The sequence below is a fragment of the Perkinsus marinus genome, assembly GCF_000006405.1.
Source record: "Perkinsus marinus ATCC 50983 genomic scaffold scf_1104296962102, whole genome shotgun sequence".
NCBI classification, from domain to species: domain Eukaryota; phylum Perkinsozoa; order Perkinsida; family Perkinsidae; genus Perkinsus; species Perkinsus marinus.
The window spans coordinates 452,613-469,277 of record NW_003205565.1 but is presented as its reverse complement, the minus strand read 5'-3'; the positions used below and the strand labels follow the sequence as shown (position 1 = coordinate 469,277).

At 51.7% G+C, this 16,665-nt stretch overlaps 5 protein-coding genes across 5 annotated transcripts in view; 3 read left to right on the top strand and 2 right to left on the bottom strand.

Annotated features, from left to right (window-relative positions):
- Positions 1–2,061: 2,061 nt before the first annotated feature.
- Positions 2,062–3,493, bottom strand: Pmar_PMAR017379 (Succinyl-CoA ligase, putative; the record flags this gene model as incomplete). The annotated part of the gene is made up of 8 exons (XM_002772102.1): positions 2,062–2,224; positions 2,277–2,406; positions 2,472–2,620; positions 2,680–2,822; positions 2,884–2,943; positions 2,993–3,106; positions 3,155–3,271; positions 3,371–3,493. 8 exons carry the CDS (start codon positions 3,491–3,493, stop codon positions 2,062–2,064), a joined length of 999 nt encoding a protein of 332 aa, XP_002772148.1.
- Positions 3,494–4,654: 1,161 nt separating this feature from the next.
- On the bottom strand, positions 4,655–6,289 carry Pmar_PMAR017378 (hypothetical protein; the record flags this gene model as incomplete). The annotated part of the gene is made up of 7 exons (XM_002772101.1): positions 4,655–4,707; positions 4,746–5,232; positions 5,293–5,421; positions 5,504–5,575; positions 5,619–5,824; positions 5,878–6,127; positions 6,185–6,289. The coding sequence occupies 7 exons, from the start codon at positions 6,287–6,289 to the stop codon at positions 4,655–4,657; spliced, it is 1,302 nt and encodes a 433-aa protein (XP_002772147.1).
- Positions 6,290–6,776: 487 nt separating this feature from the next.
- On the top strand, positions 6,777–9,266 carry Pmar_PMAR017377 (26s proteasome subunit p55, putative; the record flags this gene model as incomplete). Its single annotated transcript, XM_002772100.1, has 18 exons — positions 6,777–6,905; positions 6,952–7,064; positions 7,111–7,201; positions 7,249–7,333; positions 7,542–7,624; positions 7,697–7,780; positions 7,833–7,866; positions 7,910–7,994; positions 8,041–8,083; positions 8,129–8,197; positions 8,248–8,366; positions 8,424–8,502; positions 8,566–8,609; positions 8,653–8,698; positions 8,762–8,814; positions 8,868–8,975; positions 9,025–9,136; positions 9,216–9,266. The coding sequence occupies 18 exons, from the start codon at positions 6,777–6,779 to the stop codon at positions 9,264–9,266; spliced, it is 1,428 nt and encodes a 475-aa protein (XP_002772146.1).
- Positions 9,267–10,041: 775 nt separating this feature from the next.
- Positions 10,042–13,068, top strand: Pmar_PMAR017376 (amp dependent ligase/synthetase, putative; the record flags this gene model as incomplete). The annotated part of the gene is made up of 6 exons (XM_002772099.1): positions 10,042–11,094; positions 11,143–11,241; positions 11,396–11,461; positions 11,511–11,709; positions 11,800–11,987; positions 12,031–13,068. 6 exons carry the CDS (start codon positions 10,042–10,044, stop codon positions 13,066–13,068), a joined length of 2,643 nt encoding a protein of 880 aa, XP_002772145.1.
- A 101-nt stretch (positions 13,069–13,169) lies between these two features.
- The window catches only part of Pmar_PMAR017375 (polyketide synthase, putative), a gene marked incomplete at both ends in the record, with an annotated part of 5,659 nt that continues 2,163 nt past the window's right edge, over positions 13,170–16,665 (top strand). The window contains 2 exons of the mRNA XM_002772098.1: positions 13,170–13,902; positions 13,950–16,603. Of these exons, the coding sequence (XP_002772144.1) occupies positions 13,170–13,902; positions 13,950–16,603 (3,387 nt within the window). The remainder of the gene's footprint in view (positions 13,903–13,949; positions 16,604–16,665) is intronic.

The following is a 16,665-nucleotide window of genomic DNA, read 5'->3' as shown; positions in this document are numbered from 1 at the left end:
GGGTAACTCAATGAGAAATCTTCCCGGCTCGGCATGCCAGTCACTATAGGCTATAGCACACGACGTTCTAACATCCCCCGGATGATTTTGCCTGAATCGTGGTGATGGCGATGTGGAATTTGTGTTGACCCCTACCTGTTTGAGCAACACGATTCATCAGGCGTCTCTCATCCTGGAGTAGATTTCGGAGCCTCAGAGAGGTCGAAGGATAGTTCTGTGGAACTTCGGACTCGACATGAACATCAATTGATGCCTCGGTTTCTCGTAACGGAGACCGTTTCTCCTCAGCTAGAGCAGTACGTTCAGATGATCGCCGGCCCTCAATGAAAACATTGATCCTCGGAGTGTTTGACAACTCAGTGAATCCATTCTTCTCAACAAAGTCAATGAGCTCCCTAGACTCTTTCTCTAAAGACAGAATGAAGCTTTTCACATTGAAACTGTCACATCTAGTCGTACTCGTTGAGGAGCGTTTACGATTGAAACCCAGAGGAGTGTCTAAGTGAAGAGTTATGCTTGGATCGCCTTCGACCCCCGATACGAATATCGTTAGGAGAATGGTTGTGCTCGCCATACCCATGAAGTTTTTCATAGTAGTACAAGTGCTACAACACACAGTTTTCTAAATAATATTTCCCTATGGGGAATACTGAGTAGATGGAAACCTATTCGGCCCGAAAGCTCAGGAAAAACATGGCCAAACTATATCACAAATATCGGCGAAACGCGCTTTCATGATCCGGTTGTGGGATCTTAGATCATATGAAGTAGGACAGGGCCCAGTATATTCTAAAGGAGCAGAGCACATACCGTTGGAGGTATAACTCCATCCATCCTGAGTAAGCATTGCTAAGCAAGTACCCTTCGCTCAATCCTGCATCATGAACTTACTGGACATGCGCGGTTCAACCGCGCATGCTAACTAGCTAACCGTTAGCTAGACCGCTGCTCTCCCAGGCACCCATTTGAGCCGATAATTTCATTTTCGTTTGATCTACATCGCACCTCTATTATCGAGTATATTAGATTAATAGCTGGTCTCGATGTATCCTATAGGATTTGAACCCACAACCATCTGATCCCTATACACTATTACTAACCACTACATCACATTGACGCATGATGATTACTATCTTAACTTATATAGTAGTATTCTTAATTTGAACATACTGTTCGTAATGTGTATGTGTATGAGAATGATACTCGCCACGGTTGTTGTGCATGTGCATCATCAAAGAGCGTTCGGGTGTTGGGGGCGTTGATTTTCTATTTATAGTGCGTGCACTTCAAATTCGCGTGCGCACATGCTCTGGATTCCTCTAGACCCCGTAGGGGTCCAGAGTGAAGTCATCGGCAACTATCACCACCAATGATTCCATGTATCATCACCAGTTATCGGAGGGTTTTGGGTGGTGGGATTGACCGCGACCATCCCCTCTAAAGCACACTATCACTAACTATTACACCATTTCCTCTCCAGTCACATTACTAAGTTCAGGCACTCCACCTCAACAATTATTATTAAAAATCTATTAACAAGGATTCGATCTCTATATCTTCCCATTACCAACCCGACACCCGAACGACACCAACCATTACCAACCTCGGGGATGTAACACATTTTTGTGTTTGTGATCTTCGTTGCAAGTCGATTGAGTATCAAGGATCCGGAAAGAGCAGAGGGTCTAACACCTGATGAAGTTCTTATGAAACCAGCCGGAGACCAACAAAATTTTCGTAGATGAGCGTTCACATGTGAAATTGAATCAAGAAGAGTTTTACTATTGGTACATAGTGCTCGCCTAAAAGTTGAGGAAGTTATTTGGGCGAAGGCGATTCGCTGAAATTCTCCTTAAAGAACTTGGGATTCTTATCATTTCTAGCGGTCTACAATACTCATTCACGCCATAGCACTGTCAACTCAATTCCCCAGTCTTAACCTCAAGTTCGCAAAGACATCAAGGCACTTCGTGAAAATGGTAGCCTTGCTTAGCGTAGAACACAGAGCACAATGTTGTGAAAAGCATTGGAGATTGAATGTTTGCACAGCTACGCCAACCATCATATAGATCGATCAGGGTAGCGCTGCTTGTACATCTCCAGCATCTTGATACCCAGGTCAGCTGGTGAGCGAACCACATTCGCTCCACAAGCTTCCAGAGCAGCGATCTTGGTGGCAGCTGTGCCTTTACCTCCGGAGATGATAGCACCGGCATGACCCATCCTGAATAAGAATCATTCAACAGGATTCGAAAAAAGACCATGCGGCAATTCACCTTCTGCCAGGAGGCGCTGTAACTCCTGCAATGAACGAAACGACCGGCTTATTGTCTTTATTGTTCTCCTTGAGCCATTCAGCGGCTTCCTCTTCGGCTGCCCCTCCGATCTCACCAATGAGAATTATGCCTATAAGAAAGCGCAGTTGGAGCCACGAGGGAAATACACAACAAGTTGAGGTCAATTGGTTCTACCTTCGGTCTGAGGATCCTGTACGAACCTCTCCAAACAATCGATAAAGTTGGTACCATTGAAAGGATCACCGCCAATGCCAACGACAGTGCTCTGGCCCAAGCCGACTTCGGTTGTTTGATTCACGGCTTCGTAGGTCAATGTTCCTGACCTGAAAGAATTCTTCATCTGATACGCGGCCGTCTTCTTTTCGACGAGGGTTGGAGGCACCTTGAGACGACTCCGATCTTTCCCTTTTTGTGAATGTAACCAGGCATGATCCCAATCTTGCATTCACCGGGCTTGATTATACCCGGGCAGTTCGGGCCAATAAGACGAGTTTTACCCCCTGCCATTTTCAAAGCGGCCTTCACCTGATCACGCATGCCAAACTTGTAACCCACACGTCGAATAACTACCGGATGACGAGCTCACCTTTACCATGTCGTGCTGAGGAATGCCCTCTGTGATGCACACCAGGAGAGGAATTTCCGCCTGGAGGAGAACCAACATGCTATATTCCACCAATAAGGGCATTGCATACCTCTATGGCTTCCAAGCAAGCTGAGGCGGCGGCGAATGGCGGGACGTAGACGACGGAAGCATCAGCCCCTGTAGCTTGACGTGCCTCCATAACGTTCGCGAAGATCGGGAGATTCTGAGACCGCCCTTGGACGAGAACCAACGGACGAAACCCCAAGGTCACCTTGTCTCCCACATTATGGGTGGTCCCAGCCTTCTTAGGATTTACACCGCCAACCATTTTGGTCCCGTACTCTATTGCTTGCGCAGTATGGAAGGTTCCTTGCTTCCCAGTGAGGCCCTACAGAGTAAAAAGTTCAAGTTCAATCCCTGCGTCTGTGCAAAGCGTCTGTGCAAAGCGTCTGTGCAAAGCGTCTGTGCAAAGCGTTGGGCAAATCACCTGACAAATGACCTTCGTGTTCTTGTCGACCCACACACGAGCGGTAGAGGAGAAGGCTCTGCCCTTCAGGCTCGACAGCGGCACAGATGCAGCGATACCGCGCGAGACCAGGGTGGACAGCATAGCTGGAAAATTTTCAAAAAACAATGTGAGAAACTTTCAAGTCCTTGGCATGGACAGTATTCGAAGAACTCAGAAGGCTCGAGAGATGAGCTTTCAAGCAGCGACTGAGAACACGTCTGGGTAGTTCAGTCAGTCGTCTTGGAGCACCACCCAAGGTAAGGTATAAACTGAACACACAACCGACTGATTCAGATAGAACAGTTAACCTAGGCATAAGCCTCAGCAAGCCTGCAATAACGCCTTGGCACACGATCCAGGAGCTCCTGGTGGCGGCACGGGTGTTGTTATCTCAAGCAAGACTAGTTACGACCCAGTGAGGAGGATCCCCGAAGGGCCCTGACCGTGAAGATCACCAGCGAAAAAAGTCTAACGTAAGTCGCACTTTGCGATCGCTGGAGCATACAACGCGATACGAGATATTGATACTACATCGAGCCTCACGCCCACAACGCCCTGGGAACACAGTATCCAATCGGTTTTGTGGAATTTCTACTATGAATCATGACCCGTCATACGTCCATCTGTGGGTGAAGGAAGTGCTGTTATCATCCCAGGTGAGAGAAGGTGGATTTTTCGGTATCACTCGCATTAGACTTGCCAACACAAAACGGCACCAGACACTCCAAATGGGAATATTTTTTGCAAAATGTGACATTTCTATGATCAACACAGGTACTTGGAGATCAGGTTAAAACTAACATGGCCCTTCAGTATGACCAGCGAGACGACTTACAGAACGGCACTTATAGGCATAGTACGTAGATAGCGATATAGGTCTGGCCACGGGGGGGGGGGGGTTAAGGTAGTCGCGACACAGGGCCCTTCGCTCGTTATGATGGTGGTAGTTGGTATCCCATGGACGCATAGTATTTGCTCCAAGCAGCCATATTAGCCTGATTACTCGCGGCAACTTGTTGTTGATATGCAGCCCATTGAGAATAGTATTGAGCCATTGGGTCCATCCCACCCCCGCCACCACCTTGCATCATCATCATGCTGCCTGACATACCGTACCCCTGCTGTGATGGAGGAGGCATTATCCCAGCGTTATAGCCCTGCGATTGCGGCTGTTGCTGCATCATAGGCCCCTGAGGACCCATTCCCTGTTGTTGTGGCTGATAGTTCGGGTATTGTTGCTGCACGATTGTGACGATCCTCCCATTAGTCTTCATCGATAATTGCATCAGAGCTGCTTGGACTCCCGACGCCGGTCCCTGCAGAGTCATTTTGCGAGGGGTCCTCTGGTCCACACCTTTCTCAATCTGACACTCCGACAGGCTACACTGTGATTTCAAACCCTTCACATTTTCACCACCACGACCAATGACAAGCCCAGCACATTCAGCGGGTACGTCAATAACGGCTCTATCAATCGGTCCCGATGCCGGCAGAAGATGAGACCATAGGTCTTGGCCCCCGAAAGCCCCGTAGGGTGCATGCGCAACATATTCTGTCCGCATACCGTATGATTGGTCCCAACCGCCACTGCCCTTGCCGCCAGATCCCCATCCAGCGGGGGAGCGCAGCTCTGACTCATCTCGACGAAAGTTGGGGTTCAGTTCTTCAAACTCTCTTATGAGAGCCTTCACATCGATAAGGTTGTCTCGGATGCCCTCTACCATTTTGACGCCCGCTTGGACTTCCGCAGGAGTGCCTATGATTCTGCAGGCACGCGCCTCGCCACGCTGGAGACCTCGCTGCTGCATATCAATCCGGCAGCCCGTGCGATCTGCAATGACCTGGGAATAGATAGTAGTAAAAGCACAGTGCAGAGGTCAAGACAAGAAGCGCCCCACTACCTTCACGACGCACCCGCGAGGTCCAAGAATATCGCCAACCCGATCATCCGGGACTTGAATGATATGCTGAATCTCACCCTCAAGAGGCTCCATGGGTTTGGTCTGGCGCTCTATTGCACGGATCGCTCGCTAACAAATAACAGCAGGCTACGAAGATTAGCGTTTCCACATCGAATTCGCGATACAGTGTCTGTCAGCGGTAAGTGCCTACTTGTAAGTCTTCGTCGTTCTGACCATCTATGTGAAACAGCGAGTAGCCTTGCTCCTTCGTATATTGGTCGCACTGAGGCCGAATGAGAGGTCATTAATCACGACTTAGGGATTACCTCAATGTGACACCGAGATGTGTTCCGAATACTCGTCAAGTTGGCTCCGCCTCGGCCGATAATTTGAGCCACACAGTGCTGAGGAACCTTCAACGTGTGGCGGAACGGCCCAGCCTCAGCTCCCCAGCGATGATGGTCGAGCGGCCTGTCCGGAGCAGCAGGGCCGAAAGGAATCGCCGAGATGGAAGAACCGATCGGAGGTGCACCTAGGGGCAGTGGGGGTGTCGCCGTGAGCGGGAGCAGCGACTACTCGAATTACCATTGATGCCCGGAGCGGTCTCGTCAGCAGATCGTTTCATCTCAATAGCATTCCGCGTTACCTCCGCCTGATTTCCAGTTTCCTGTACTTGTTCTCCTTCACCCGCTGCCTTCTTAGTGGGGGGTTCTTCATTGGAAGAATCCGCCCCTACATCACCTTCCTCCTCACGAGGCCTCTTTTCGCCACCAGAGATGCTCTTAGTTGCTGCTGGTAGCTCCTCGGCTGAGGTCGAACCCTCGACAACGGGGACCTGCCACACAAGTCAGCATACCATTGGCAACGACGAGCAAAGGCATTCTAGTATTACTTGCGGGTCCCGGCCGGTTTCGTCTTCCGGTAGAGCAACAGCAGCAGCAGCAACGCCAGACGTAGCTGTCACTGGATCGGCTGCAGTCAACCCAGAAGCCGACATGAAAGAAACTCCCTGATGCAGAAATCCTACCATCACTCGACTATCTCATCTTGAGCACAATATCGGGCGCGCGCGTTTTCAAGTATTATCGCGCAAGCCCGAATCTATTTGGGATGTTCAGCCAACTGACCCTAGTTGAGCTTGCTCCAACCTGATCACCTTGTGCTCCGGAAGGCTCCGCTGATACTATCTCCTCGAATTGATTTGTGATCCTAGTGACTATGAGTCGACTGTGCGACTGTGCGAAATGCTTCTACCATACAAATGCGATTTATGCTTGACTGGCGACGATTTGCTGCTGGTGACTCGAGGGAGGCATGGTGTTGCAGTCACTTATGACTGGTTAATCTGAGATGACTTGGCTGTGTGGTGATAGTGATCATCTCCCTGTGAACGTCCATTTAGGCGATTTCCCGATGGGATGGTACACTGATTGTTGCAGCATAGTGTTGTTTTTGTCAACGGAACCTTCCCGAGAAACTCAATAATGGCTGACGAAGCACCGAGCACCGTGGTGAACAGAGGGCTCGACTCCCTTGTCAAGGACCCCCGAGCCACTCAAGACTTCAGTGCCGAGGCGGACACTGCTATTTCCACCAGCCGTGATATGGTCAAGGTGAGACGAGTTTCGGCGCTGGTCGGGACTTTGATGCTCCTCACAGGCTGGACGAATTGATGAGGCTTTGGACGCTCTAGCAGTGTTGGAGAAGAAGGCTCGGCAATCCAGCGACGCGGCAACTTGCAGTCGCCTCCTAGTGGAGATGGCCACTATCATGTAATCCCAAAGGTGATAACCGGGACTGCACTGAGATCGGGAGCAGATACAATGCGAAGCAATTCGATAGACTGTTGGAGATGATTCACGTCATGACGAAGAAGCGAGGTCAACTGAAGCGCGCCGTTGCCGATCTGGTAGTCTGCCGTTGGGCATGGGCAGGGACGTTGACGAGCATTCGTAGGTACACGTGTGCATGGGATGGTTGGACAACTTGGATAGGAAACAGCAATATGCTATGGTCGACACTCTCTCTGAAGTCACAGAAGGTAATTTCTGGCAAGGGATAGGTCCTGACAGGTCAGCACAGCGCGACAACATTAGCACATTGATTGGGCGGACCGTAGTAGTCGTTTACCGTCACTGATGTGCACCCTCAGAGTGCGACTTCGCCTGTATGATAATCTGATAGCTGAGCGTTGAGAATGTTCAGGGGTTCGAGTGATAACGTTGACGTCGACTTGACGTATTTTTTAGGCAAGATATTCGTCGAAGTTGAGCGCGCTCGACTGCGTTTGAGGCTTGCACACATGAAGGAGGAAGATGGAGAACCGATTGAGGTATACCCCCAGGTCTATTCGTCATACCTATGAGTGCACCATGAGGCTACGGTACACGTTTCGAATTGTTAGGCCGCGAACATCATCCAAGATGAGCAGGTTGAGACATGTGGTGCGATGGAGAAAAACGAGAAGGCCGAATACATTCTGGAACAGGTGAGGAGCGATCTAAGAACCTATTGCTTCATCTCATGCACTCGTTACTCAGATGCGTCTAGTGCTGCGAAAAGGCGACTACATACGTAGGATATGCGCACTGTGAATGTAGAGGATTTGGCCTCACAGGCACACAAATAATATCGAGGAAGATCAACCCGAGGCAGTTGGAGAGGGATGAGGGCATGCAGGATATCAAGATCACATATTATACGTAATGATGGAGGACGTGAGCTGGCGATAGCTGTTGCTACTGATAGGTATCTTGTTCGCTACTGGCTTCACGAGAAGAACTACCTGGAGGTGAGTCCGGGACGCATGGAATCGTTCTCAGCGTCGTTCTGATAGGTGTATAAGTGCTACCGAGCTATACTGAATACTAAGAAGACTCAGGAGGATGAGTCCAAATGGACTGAAGTAGTAGTGTTTCCTGTGTGTATTGTTATCACTCTATTGTGGTTCGCTAGGCTCTGGAGTGCTCGGTGCTATATCTGATCCTGTCGCCTTACTCCAATGAGCAAAGTGATTCTCTGTACAAGCTGCGAGAGTCTGAGAAGAAACGCTTGGAGAGCGTCCCGGTCTACAGGTGAGCTCTCATATGCAAACTGTCGGTGATGCCGACTCGGCATTTTTTGATTGTCAGTGATTTGTTGAACGCGTTCCTGGCTGAGGAGCTCGTGCCATCTCCGCTTCCCAACGAAGGGATTGTCAAGGCTCATAAGGTACTTTGAGAATCTCGTGGACTTGGTTTTTTTATCGGGCGGAAAGCATGTAGTGGATTTCAGGTGTTCAACGATGCTGTTGCCGACAAGGAGGCGGAATATTTAGGGTAGGTGAGACGTTCTGACCTTCTGGCAGTTGTTCGTTTTCAGCGGGGCCGAGAGATGGAGCCTTTTCCGGAAGCGCGTTGTCCAACATGTCAGTAGTCATATTTTGCTCCCCATTCCTGGTCTTCGGCGGAGCGAAATTTGTGTTCCTCAGAATATCGTGAAAGTGGCTGCCGTGTACTACACCAGGATTCATTCTGCATCTCTGTAAGTCGCGTTGCCATTGGAGAGTTCGACTGTGGCATTACTCTCGTTGCTAGGGCGAAGATGATTGGAGTTACTGTGGACGAAACTGAGAAGGAAGTATGCGAGCTCGTGACTGGTGGCTTCCTTGATGCCAAGATCGACCGTCCCGCCGGAATAATCAGGTAGGCGGAGCGAAGCTCACAGACTCTAGTGTCGCATACCATATATCAGGTTCGGTCGGAGGCTGACTACAACCCAGCGTTTGGATAAGTGGAGCTCAGATATACATAACCTGTTGGACTTGGTCGAGTCCACTGGCCATCTCATCGCTAAGGAGCAGATGGTAGTAGGCCGAGTCGGACTTGGTGGTTTCGACCTGTGGTTGATGGGATCTCCGAGTTGCATTGTTTGCGTCTTGTCAGATCAGCGCTGCTCGAGCAAAGATGCGCGCGAGAACTACGGCAGCTAAGTGAATATGATACCCCCAATATGTTGCTGGAATCGGATAAGTTTCATAGCGCAGTAAATCAGTGTCTTCGCGTTCGTCTGTGATTGATCATTCTCACCGGTGCCCTGGGTGCACATAGGGGGTCAGGGCTGGGTGTCTGTAGGGTTCTTGGCATACGATTACGGCTCTATATTAATTGCTTCGTTGGATCCCTCCTAGGGGTTCCCCAGCAGTATAATGATTCACCTGGCTCGACTGCTGTGGGTAAGTCTTCGCTTCCAGGTCGGTGCCATGGTCCTGCTAGTATTGTTAGCGATGCTTGTTGGTCCCGTTTCGGTCATTGCTGTAGAAATAGTGGATGCTCTGTAAACTACTACGTGGAGTCCTCTATCTGTGTGAGACTGCATGTTACAGGACTCAGGAGACCACCGCCGGTGGTATCCGCGGAATTTTCACGTTCAACTCGCATGAAGTGGAAGGTGCTTATCAATGTGGTAGTTTTGCATTTCATAGGAGTAGCCAATGTAGACGTTAGGAAGGAGTCCGGGCATTGCTTTTATGTGGAAAAAGAATTTCACACTTCTGACATGGTAGATTATACGAGCCACAAGTGAAACGTTAATCACCTTCATCTTAAGGGCATCATTGACGTCATCAGAATGTGGGTAACAGTTTGAGTTTTCCTTTTAACTCTTCCTCCACCTGAGTGATGACCAAATGCCCACCCTCCTCCTCCTCGTCGTCGAGTGGCTCCGACAGGATGGATTTCATGAGGCTGGCGTTGGTTATATACGACCCAGATGGACTGTAATAGGGATGAGGGAACTGCTGCTCATGCTGGCCAGCTTCCGGGTCATTTCAGAATTGATCGTGACCTTTGGTCGACCGAGCGCTTTTGGACGAGTAACGTGTTGTACACCCTGGTATGGGCAGGCTCTGGGTGGATGTGGAACCGCGCTTGGGGGCCATACGCACTGGCTACTCTCGAGCACCTCGATGTTGAATCTCCGATCCGTAAAAATGCCGATCGTTATATGGAGATTTCTACGGAAGATGTTGAGAATCCCGAACACGCCCTGAGCAAAGTTCACGAAGCCTTGTCGACGCACCCACTGATCGCCGTCCCGTGGCCGGTCTTGGTTGAAAGAGCATGGAAGCTTCAGCCAAAGAAGGTGGCGCTCACATGTGGAGACCAGACGATCACTTACGAAGAGTTTGTGGCATATGCCGGTATTGTCCAGCGTATGTGCATGCGTACGGTGGAGCGAGGTGCACATGTTTTGGTGACCTTCTCGGACTCCCCGTGCTCGAGACTCACCTGGGCCGTGGTTATGTATGCCTTAGCCGCTTCGGGAGTGCCTTTTTCTTTGATGGATCGACGCACTTTGACCAACGCTCCTGCTCGCGAGAGAATGCTTGAGCGTTGGGTGCCGAAAGTTTGGATTTGCTGTGATCCGGAGGCTCATGCTGCTCCGGTCGGTGGTATGGCGAGCATCCCTTGTCGCACAGATGTAGCGCTGGACTTTATTAACAAGGAGGTCGTGGTCGATGGAATGAGCAGCCCGGTTCAATTCCCTGTAGAGGCACCCCAAATACTGGCGACAGCGGAATCGCCGTGTTTTGTGGACTGGACGAGCGGGAGCACGAGCGGCCTCCCGAAAGGTGTTGTTACTACGCACAAAACCTTAATTAATATGATGCTTTGGGCGTGGAGCGACGAACGCATGTTTTTCAACAGCGGAGCGATGCGGGAGGTTGTTGCTGCAAATCTCTTCCTGTTGTGGTATTGGTGGCAGCCCCTTTGTATCGGCGCCTCGACGGTGCTGATCCAAGACAAGGAGCTGAACGATTTGGTAGGTCTGCAAGTGGAGGCATCCTTATGAGGGTGGTGGTTCTGTCAGGAGGTGCATGCGAGGAAGCTGCGCTGTGATTCTGTGACTATTGTGGATTGCATGACGCCTTCCCTACTAGGAGCTATGCTCGACTATATCAGTGGCGAGGTAGGCCTCTGGAGGCTGTCTCGTGAGAGTGGAGATTCAGGGAGGGTGTGGACTGTTGTAGGGCCCAGCGAGAGCGCTTAGTTCGGGTTATGGGAATTACGCACTTTTCACAGCGTTTCTCGTCTTTATCACGGAGCTACTTCCACTTCCTCAGGATGATGAGGAACTCGAACGCCTTCCCCCTAAGGTGGTGGTCAGCGGCGAACCTCTTTCAGTGCAGGTAGGAGGTCCTAGGAGGAGGCATCAAGCCTCTCGCAAGTCGATCACAGGTATGTCGGAAGTTCTTCGAGACTCAACCTGAAGGGTCGCGCATCATCAACTTGTTCTCGACTACTGAGACCGGAGATGCGGCATTTTGCTCTATTCTCAAGGAGGAACTACCTCTGTGGTCGGAAGCTATGGCGTTTGCTCCGATTGGAAATCCCATATGGAACGTGAAATTGCACATAGAGGAGATAGATGAAAAAGGTATGTGGAGCCACTCGCCTTATTTGCCTCAGCACTGGGGAGTTTGTCTGTTATTCATATCGCTTGGGCATTTCACTGTCGTTTTGTCAGACGAAGCGGGCGGCGGGGAAGGAGAGCTTTATGTGGATCATATTGGCGGCACGATGGCCTATGTAGAGGACAGCGAGCAGACCGCAGCGGGGTTCGGCTCCGGGTATGGATGGAGATCTCGGGACAGGGTGAAACCCATCGACGGACTCGGCCTGGCTATCGTGGGAAGAGCTGATGATAATGTCAAGGTGAGCCGTCTTTGGGAGCAACCTCGTGTGTAACCCTTGTCAGATCCGTGGCTTCAAAGTTGACTTGCGCCTGGTCGAAGCGAAGGCTCGAGATTTCGTGGGGGTGGGGGAAGTGTGCGCGATGCCTGCCCAGGATGAGCTCGTGATCGCTTATACAGCGCCCGCTGGGGCTGTGGAGCCCCATGATCTCCTCGACTTTCTCCGTGCCGAGGACCTCCCCGCAGGGCATGTTCCGCAGAGGGCGGTTCATTGGCAAGGGGCCTTCCCTATGATGAAAACGGGCAAGATCGACAAGGGTAAGGTCAAGGAGCTTATCGCTAATGTGAGGAGGGCTCGTGCGAAGAGTTCGCAAGACACCCTCAATGCTAGTAAAAGCTCCATGCGTGGACAGATCGAGAAGCGAGTGGCTTCTGTCTGGGAGGATACTTTGGGCATCGATTTCTCTCTTGATGGGTCCTTTTGGCGCCAGTGTGGTGGTCAATCTTTGACGGCGATGAGAATAGCGGCAGCGTTGAGGATTCCAGCGAAGTTCATTTTGGACGGCACATTGGACACTCCGAGAGACATCATAGACTTCTTGACGCAAGGTCGTGATGCGCCGAGGAGGAATTTGCAGCTTGGGACCAGTTTAGGGCGGAGCGATGCGAACGAAGATCGACGGATTGCTGTTGTTGGAGCTAGTGGAAGGTGGCCTGGCATCGGCCAGACTAGTTTTTCGGCTCTTCTCGAGGCCCTCAGGGGCGAGCCGGCCGCGTTCAATCCTTTCTCCCCTCCTCCTGATGGGCACACCGGCGTTGGTAAGTCACCGATCTACTACACAGCTGCTATTGTATTGGCATTAGGTAATGTGCCCGGCGGTTACTATCTAGACCCACATCTGGTTTCTGGCTTCGACGTTGACTTCTGGTCCCGTAGAGGGGTTTCGGATCCCCTCCTGTTGGATCCTCATCAACGCATGTGGCTGGAGATGGCCTACGAAGCGCTCACTGATGGAGGCATGGGCCCTGCCATAGAGACGGGGGAAGCGATAAACTGTGGGGTAATGTTGGCATCGGAGGGAGCCTCAGCTGTGGCTTATTAGTCGTTTTTTGCTGATTGTTGTAGGTATTCGTGTCTGGTGGTTCACTTCCGCACTATCTATCTCTGTTGCTGGAGCCTGGCGAGAGCCTCCCTTCAGTTCGCATGTCCGACCCGGACCGATATTTCACTTTGGAGATGGGCAACGATAAAGACTATATTGCCATGCGCACTAGCCATGCGTTAAACCTCACTGGTCCCTCCATGTGTATCGGTACAGCATGCTCATCAGCTCTCGTCGCCATCTGCCAAGCTGTGGAAGCTCTGCGTGATGGGACATGTGACATGGCCCTTTGCGGTGGCGTCTCGTTGGTTCTGCCGCAGAATGAGCACGCGAGCCAGGAAGGCATGATATGGAGCTCGGACGGCAAGTGCAAGCCCTTCACCGACCAGGCCAGTGGGACTGCGAACAGCAACGGTGGTCACTGCTTTCTCTTGAAACGTTATGACGATGCTTTGAGAGACAGCGATCCAGTCTACTGTCTTATCTCGGGAGTAGGGGTTTGCAACGATGGGGCTGGTGAGCCGTTCTCAGCCCCCAGCGTCGACGGCCACGAGAGAGCTATTCGAGCGGCTCAGAATGACTGCAGCAGTGCCATCAGTGGAGAAGTGGGAATGATAGAGGCTCATGCCACTGGGACGTATGTTGGGGATCCTATAGAGGCTGAAGCTCTTAGTGGTCAATACTGGAGGAACAAAGGTGAGGGAAAAATTTCCGTGGGAAGCGTGAAGGGCAATATCGGACACGCGAATACAGCAGCTGGCGCCATGGGATTCGCTAAAGCCGCTATGTGCGTATACGAGGCTGTGTTAGTCCCTTCTGGCTCATCCTCGGAAGGTAAGGACTATAAAGGCCGTCCCTCGGGAGATCGACTCTATTTTCAGGGAATGTGAATCCTCTATTGTCGCATCGTCTCGAAGCATCGAACATGGAACTCCAACGTGTCTTCGAGCCGTGGTATGGATCACGTCGAGTTGCGGCTATCAGCGCCCTGGGTATTGGTGGCACTAACGCTCATGTTATCATAGAGAGCGGGCCGCACGCTGTCAAGTCACCGATGGCCGTGTCTGAGAAGGCTCCCATATGTATCCCCTTTTCTTCGTACAGCCAAGACGGCCTGCGAAAGGGAGTGGAGGGCCTCATCAAGTTCCTCCAGGTCTCCCCCGATTCTGCCGATCTTGCGTCGGTCGCGTACACGCTCGGCATCTTTCGACCATCTCTTCCGTATCGGACTGTCGTCGAGTTCACCAGCTCCCTCCCTGACGCTGCTATTGCTCAGTTGGCAGACATTGACTTCGAGGATGTCAACGAATGTTCTGGTGCTTGTGAATGCGTTACGCTTGTTTGTCCCGGACAAGGTCTGGCTCTGCCTCAGCCTGGAATGGTATTCATCGAACCCGAGATAGTTGCTCTTCTGGGCGAGGACCCTGTCCTCACCTATCATCGTCAGCCGACCCCCGTCACAGCACAGGTCGCCTTGTTCGCCATCTCCTATTCTACGACTTTGCGCCTTCTACGTATCATACCCGAAACCACTCGAATCCAGCTGCTCGGTGCTTCGCTGGGTGAATGGGTGGCCGCGACTGTTTGCGGGGTGATGCCTTTAAAACAAGCTTTGCAGATTGTGCGCCTCCGTGCAAGACTCATCACTGAAGGCAACACAGGCAAAATGTTAGCTATAAATGGTTCGACCCTAGAGGATCTATCACAGCTGCCGGGAGGCGTCGAAGTGGCCTGCGCGAATGCTGACAAGCGCATCGTTGTGAGCGGCCCACCTGAGTCTATTGAGAGCTTCAAGGCCACACTTGAAGTGCCTTGCAAAGTGCTGGATACTGCAGGGGCGTTCCACTCGACATACGTTGACCGAGCAGTGGCCGTATTGGAGAAGGAGATTCCAGTTGTCGTTCCGGACCTTAGGAAACCTTGCAAGTACAACCTCATCAGCACCGCCACGCATGTCGATGGCGAGTGCGATTTCGCTTCTGCTCGGTATTGGTGCCGCCAGACGAGACGAACGGTGATGCTTGGACGCGCCCTGAAGGAGGCCGGCGAAGGTGGAACGATGTTCATCGATGTGGGGCCTGGTGCGGGCATGAGAACTCTTATTCGCGAATGTGTCCCTAGCGCCGAAGTCTTATGCGCGGTGCGCTACTACGACAAGACTGATGACGTCCTGCGCGGTGCAATGTGGGCCAAGGGAATCCTATCCAAGCCACCGGTGCCCGAGAAAGAGGGGTTGTCGAGAGTTCTCTCATTGCCGATGAGAGGGTGGAGACGAACAAAGTGCTGGCCGGCAGATCGAGACACCAGCAGAGACTCTCACCCAGCATCGTCTGCCTCTGACGTGACCAGTATGATGTACATTGAGGACTGGAAAGACCTTCCGGTAACTCCTCCTTCTCTTGATAATGGACCTTCGAGGGAGCTCGCTGGTATCCGCCTCTTAGGACGGGTTCCGAGCTGCGGGGATGTCATGTGGTGCCGAGATGTATCTGAGTTCGACGTCGTGGTGAAGTCGCTCGGTCGAGCCATCGTAGTGGTAGACGCCGAAGACGATAGTGATCCTATAAGTCTCCTCGGCGATGTTATCAAGTTTGTACAGGAGAGTTTGATACCGAACGGCCGTCTGCTCTCCCACATGGACACGTTCTTGGTGATACGTGACTGCCAGTGTGCAAGCTCAGTCGTGGGTTTCGCAAGGTCGCTCATGTCCGAACATGGTTCCAACCTAGGCTTGAGGATTGTCCGAGTTCTCGATATGAAGAACTTGCCCTCGTTCATCGAGTTGCCCAGTTTAGGGGAGTACAAAGTGGCAGATGGTACTGTTAAGCTTCGGCAACTCTGCCGTAGTCCGCCAGCGACGCCAAGGGCTGACCTCAGCCAGCAGCTCGGTGATGGTGTCATTGTGATTACGGGCGGCTTTGGTGGTCTTGGGCAACTCGTTGCAAAGTGGGCGGTTGACAACCTCAGCTGCAACAAGATCGTTCTCCTCGGCCGAGCGGCCTCCTCGTCGCTGAGTTCGCTCAGTCTGCAGTGCCCGGTCGACGTACGGATCGCTGACGTCAGTAACAGTGCTTCTCTTATCGACGCCATATCTGAGTATCGTGGAATGGTGACCGTCGTTTTCCACTGTGCTGGTGTGGTGGAAGACGCTGTTGTTGAAAATGCTCCCTCTGACTATCAAGAACTTTACCGAGCTGTTGCCGCGAAAGTCCTCGGCCCAGTGAATCTCGTGAAAGCGCTAGGATCGGGTCCTCGGTACGTGTTGTTCTCCTCGAGTTCAAGCGCATTCGGCAATCCTGGGCAGTCTGTTTACGCAGCCGCCAACTCCGCCTCCGACTACTTCGCGGAGAAGTCTTCAGCTGACGTATTGTCTATTCAATGGGGTGGCTGGTCTAAGTCGATCGCGAGCAGTATGTCTGCCAAATACAACATTAATCCGACAGCAGGGGAGCACTTCTTACAGCCTCGTGAGGGTCTCCAAGCCATGGGCAACCTCTTGAGCAGTCTCGCCGATGGTCATCTGAAGTCGAGGAGTGTAGTGGTCGCGAATATCTCTGACTGGCAAACTATCTCAGCGCTGCTGGTCTACCACGAGAG